The sequence below is a fragment of the Halyomorpha halys genome, unplaced genomic scaffold (genome assembly GCF_000696795.3).
Source record: "Halyomorpha halys isolate HHAL.00 unplaced genomic scaffold, Hhal_1.1 Scaffold939.1, whole genome shotgun sequence".
Taxonomy (NCBI): domain Eukaryota; kingdom Metazoa; phylum Arthropoda; class Insecta; order Hemiptera; family Pentatomidae; genus Halyomorpha; species Halyomorpha halys.
In genome coordinates, this window is record NW_027108038.1 from 527,377 (window position 1) to 533,334 (window position 5,958).

The 5,958-nt window shown below is 36.4% G+C and overlaps 1 protein-coding gene across 1 annotated transcript; it reads right to left on the reverse strand.

Annotated features, from left to right (window-relative positions):
* Positions 1–261: 261 nt before the first annotated feature.
* LOC106687256 (serine/threonine-protein phosphatase 2A 56 kDa regulatory subunit epsilon isoform-like) lies at positions 262–1,662 on the reverse strand. Its single transcript, XM_067046421.1, has one exon. It carries the CDS (start codon positions 1,660–1,662, stop codon positions 262–264), a length of 1,401 nt encoding a protein of 466 aa, XP_066902522.1.
* Positions 1,663–5,958: the final 4,296 nt, after the last annotated feature.

A 5,958-nucleotide genomic window follows, 5' to 3' on the forward strand; every position in this document is an offset into this window, starting at 1 on the left:
TACTCTAAAATAACGGTGATGTTAATAAATCTATGAACATACGATATCTTCATTCTGGCCAAGGATTTATTAATCAAGTTTGAGAATTTAGATGGACTAAGATCAAGAACAAATAGGATAATGAGGGCAAAGTGTAGAGTTCTGTTTGTACATAATAATTGGTTTGAGAATGAGACGCGTTTAAGAGAAATAATAAAATCAATATATAAATAATGTTTATTTAAAAAAATAGACGAATTGGAATTTGAATCTCATAAATGTTTACTTGTCCATCTCATCTCCCCGTCCGCTAAAGGTACTCGGGGACTCGAAGCCTACTTCATCGGAACTCCAAATCCCTTCCTCGAGACCGTCTTCGTCGACAAACTTATGGAATTTTTGAGGCTTTTTCGGCTCAGCCGGCGGTTTCAAACATTCCTTTACAACGTTTTCGAACAATGGTGGATCAAGTTCTTTGAACTTTTTGAGGACGTTGTTGACCAAGACGGCAACGGTCTGGTTCCAGTGCCCCCGCCTCATACGGAGAAGCGATGGCATCAAAACTGGAAGAACCATAGTATAATGTTCCTTGATGAGGTGCCAAGCCCAAGGGTTATCGTAAAGTGACAGCGACCTCTCGACGACCTGAAAGTTGGAACTCAGGACACACTTCGAGAGCTGCGAGAACAAAGGGACCAGAACTTGACCGAAACCTTCCGAGTCCACAGCTTCGAACATCTCTTCGATCTCAGAGAGAAACTGTACTTGCTTTTGACTGTTCGTCTTCGGCCAGTATTTGATCAGACCTTCAATTATTATCTTGAATGTCTTCGTGTCTTTGTGAAGGAAATTGACAAGACAAACTGTCAGCGGGTGAAGGAACGTGGAAAGGTTTTTTACTTTGTGCAACGGAACAAGCACCTTTGAAAGGAAAACGACGAATTCTTCTGACAAGGGCAAGCTTAGCCCGTTTATAATGCAAGAGAATATTTCCAATATCTCACTGATACCGCTGAAGAACTCAGTATCGTAGATAAACTTGAGTAATATATTGCATAATTCTTTTCTCAAGTAAGGCCTTGAAGTACAAAACCTGGCGTATATCCTGTGGACAACAGTCTTAGCCATGTCTTTCTCCCTCGGATCATCACTGTCCATCAGCTCCATTATTTCGTGAAGAAACCTATCAGACATGTAAATCTTCGAATAATCCAACCGTAGGCTGGACAATTCTAAAAATTTAATAAATATTTCATAAACCAACTTCAAGTGAGGCCAAGCCTCTTCCATTGTGTGACTGTCTTCTTCAGGATCATAGGACCTCTTGACACTTTGCGGTACTTTTCGACATAAATTGATAGAAAACATATCGAATAGTTGGCCATAAATATCTCTTGACATCGGGCCTGGATCCTGTTGGAAGAATTCTAGTAGATCGTCTAGGTATTCTGTCTTTTCTTCGATGTTGTCTATAGGGTCAAGTTTAAAATCACAAATTACCATGCACTTCTTGATCTTCTCCGAAATCCATTCTTCTTTCTTGATGCTAATGGGGCGAGGTAAAGAGATCTCCGATGAGGGTAACGTTAAGCCTAGTTCAGCGAAATCATCATCGTCGCTATTGTCTTCTAAGCTGTCGAAACTTTCACTACTTTTACTCAAATACGCTATTGTTGAAGACATGCTTGGTTTTTCACGAACTTTTCCGATGATTCAGGGCAAACAGAAAACAGCTTCTAATAAGAGAAGTTATTATTTCGTGTAAGCTAAGGTTAGGGGAGATGTGAGAAATAGGTTAAGAAAACTGTATTCATCTCGACCAAGTCGATTTACATATGATAAATTTCAACCGAGAATTCAGTGATGAAACAATATCACCGATAATAATTTTTTTTTAGTTTAGTAATTTTTTTTTTGAACTAGGTGTAAAATTTCTTGAAATAATGAATCGCTGTGAAATGACACAGAAATATTATTTAAAGCTCAAAATCATATGTTTAATGAATCGGGGTTATACTCGATTATACTATACATGAAGCTAAAAAATAAAGAACTAAGTAGAAAGAGAGCAAAGGTCATGAGAATCTAGTGTAAAATAGAATCAAGCTCTAATGCCTGATGTCCTCCAAAAAGATACTACTAAGACAGCTGAGCAGTTGATTGGAAGCCGTGCTAAGGGGTAAGGGGCTGACTGGACGAGTTCACTGCCAACTTTGCGGTAATTAACTCCGGACGCCCGCAGCTATTGTACAATCTCTTATTTTCCGATTTATCGCTCTTTTTATTACCCACATTTAACGTAAATGTTTAGTTCTTCAGCTCATTACTCCTTTACAAGCCTCTTATCCTACGATTACGGAAAATATCCGTAAGCTCTCGAGATATCCGATTCTAATATTATTTCCTTTGTATACTTAGTAAGAATCGACTTATTCGTAATTCGTAATGATTTGTTATTATGGTACTTAATAAGTACTTTATAACAAATTATATGAATAGTAAAATGGTGAATAAGAAATAATTTGTTCTTTCTCGTCACGTACGTCCTTCCCAGCTTATTCTTATCTCTGGAAAATATTAATATTAATCTTACTTTCTGTACATTTCCAATTTAAAGAAGTATATTTACATTATTTGATAACCAAATATCATTCTTGAATTCAAACCAGCTATTTAAATTTTTTTTTTTAATTTGTGATTTGAATAAATATAAACCATATTCCATGTCGGCATCATGACTAAAACCATAACGATTCTTACAATGAAATCAATTATATAAATATATATTATATATTTATACATATTTTAGTAAACATATATTCCAATATTAGCCAATTTTTAAATGTAGCTTGATTTATCTAATTTCAGTCTCCTCTTCAAGTGAAAAATCAAGAGTGATATAGGATTGCTGCTAAATCGGGATTTAGCAGGGTGGATTGGCCGGTGTAAGGATTGTCTTCTCTTCTGTTAAGATCTCTTGTGGTATTGTGACTTGAACATCAACCAACATACTCGCTATAAGTGTCTGTTTAAAAGGTATTATAAAAATGTTTGGCAGTTAACTGTAAAAAATCTCACTGTGCCTGAAGCTACAAATATACAAGGCCATCATCAAACGTCCAACGCTGCTCTACGGTGCACCACTCATGAGACACCTCTACAAAACGACACTGACCAAACTATAGAGTTTCCAAAACTCCCTCCTGAGGCGAATAGTACGAGGACTTTCACTCCAGCGGGCCAGGAACAGAGAAATATGTGAGGAGCTCCAACTCCCGACTTTTTTTTTTTTTTTATCCCTCTCCCTTGCCATTTCTGGCATACGGGGTGCGGGAGCAGTGGGGTTGAGCGCTGGGATTGCGCATGCCACTGCTCCCAATGATCTTCATCCGTTCGGTATGCCCTTCTGGTGCGCATCTGTCTGGGTGCCTCCTGCAGTTACTAGGGTGGTCCAGCCCTCCTGGTCTTAGTCTGGGTCAGCTTCATCTTCTTCTGGTGGCTCGCCGATGTTGGGTGGTCAAGTCCTTCCTTCCATCCGTAAATGAACTCCATGAAGAAGGGATAATTCTCTTCTTCCATCAACCAGGGAAAGTTCGACTCGGCGAGGGCGTTAATTCCGGTCTTTCTCGACAGCCTGGCTCGGTGTCCTTCCATAGCGGAGCAATCCACTATTACGTGTTCTGCTGTTTCAGGGACTGCACACGTGGGGCACCGGGGGTCGATGTTCTTTCCAAAGCCCTGCAGCTTTCCCCGAAAACCCCCGTGTCGTGGATGCCCAACTCCCGACTGTGCCAGAATTCATAGGCCGTAGGCACATCAAATTCTTTGATAGGCTGAAAGCCTGTGCCAATCCACTGTTCCCTGAAATCACCCCTCCACCAAGACCTGGGAAGTGGCAGAGCACTGTTCCCCTGGTCGATGTTCTCGCCTCGGGAGGGATTTCTTGCTCTACAGCCTGAAGTCATCACTTCATCAACACCAGCCGGAATGACCCCTCCCTATTCCTTGTAAGCTCATGGCAAACACATGCCATCATCGATGACATCGCCTACAGCGGCCCCGGCAACCTATCTTATAATGCCACATTGGCAAAACAAGATGATTAGCCGTTATATGTACATACATTTCTTTGATTTGTATATATTTAATTGTTGTTATTATCTTTTTTTTTCTAGGAGGTCAGAAAAAAAAGTGTAGGATATGAAGACTCAGGAAAGTATAATACATGCATATACTACTCGTACGTATGAAGTACTAATTTCATTTTAAAGAAGGATATGAAACAATTTCGAAATATTTGATCCTCAAGCTTAAACAATTTAAAGGAGACTTCTACTCTGGGGGTAGGTACTGAATTTTGGGTTCAGTGGTTCCACAAATCGTAAACCCATGAACATTAGTAATTACATGAGTAAGCTAAATATTTCATCAATGTTATTACGTTGTATCGGTACCAAAAGGCCAAAATATTGTAGAATTTAAAAAATTTAATATTGAACAATCTTTTTATTTCGAAACAATTTATTTATCCCGATAAATAGTTTTGCTATTGTAGACTATATTTATGGAGCTTAAAATGGTCACAGATGTCACATACCACTCTGGCTTTAATCACCTCATTTTTTTATTTATTTATTTAATGTGTAAAAATAATAAATACAGTAAGTAAATATGTTGTATGTTATATTTACACTTGAAAATCTTGGGAAGGAACCATCCATTGGTGGTATTTCAAGCATTAATTTAAATTAGAAGGTCCCGTGGCCATCTTCTTTTCAGACGCCTCAGAGGATTATCAGGGATTGTTAAGGATGAGAGATTAAGAATTAAAGGGTTAGGATGGGTAAGGAGTTTGGAATGAGAAGACGCATATCTGTTTTGGGCCTAATCTGCAACGAATGGTACGTTAAGGTCTTTGTTGATAAATTTATTTTTAACGTTATAAGGAGCCTCAAACATTTTACGTAGGATTTTGGATTGTAAGAATTAGATGCGGGAGGAATTTGATGGTTTGGTGGAACCCCAGAGCTCACTTTCATATGTCCAAATTGGTTTGATTATCGCAGTGTATGGAAGTATCGAATCTGTTCAACAGGTGTTAGTAGAGTAATTAACCTAATTTAAAATACTCTTTGTTTTTATTAATATATTTGTTCATATTCCTTCAATCAGTAACTATTATAGACTTGACATCAATAATTATTTAATAACCAAAATGCAAAACCTTCATTAAAAATCGAAATGTAAACTAAATGATATTTCTTTGAACTAAGCTCTAGGATCATAGTTACTATTGATTGTAGGATTTACCCTTTTTTTCTAATTAGTGGAATCACGAGTTTACTCATTTAGCTTCCGTTTCGGTTCTAAATCAAAAATATATATTTTTTGTATTAAACCATTGTTGTCAATAATGGTTTAATACAAAAAATCAAAAAAGTCTTGAAATTAAGGTGTAAATCCTGGTAGTTATCAACACCGATCCATTTTCATTATAATCTAATTACATTAACCATAAATATTCTTAATCCTAAACATTTTTAAATTTCAAATATTTTTTTGTAGATTTATTGTTTAGGGAAAAAATACATTATTGTTTAATTAATTATCAATTCATAAATTTAACATTCAAATAAAAATTTATAATTTTAATTTTGAATTTACAAATACACGCACGGACTTCGTTTACTTTTTATGAGCAAATATCGATAGTTACTTCACAGAAGAGCTTAGTACATGGAAATTAACTTACGAAAAATACAATTGAAAGTACTCTATTTAGGAAAATTAATTGAAGAGTTTCAATTTTCCTAAGTTTTAATTTCCGTACAGTTATATTTTATGACTATTATCATACTATGTAAAGTATGATAGGTGATGAGATTACCTAAAAAAAAATACTTGATTTTGATATCATAGTTTACATCACAAGGAATTCAATTTCGATTCACACTAAAAATAAACAAAGGATATATTCCT

What these genes read in the sequence shown, in the direction of transcription:
- LOC106687256 (XM_067046421.1), bottom strand. Translation starts at nt 1,662, where the DNA reads ATGTCTTCAACAATAGCGTATTTGAGTAAAAGTAGTGAAAGTTTCGAC.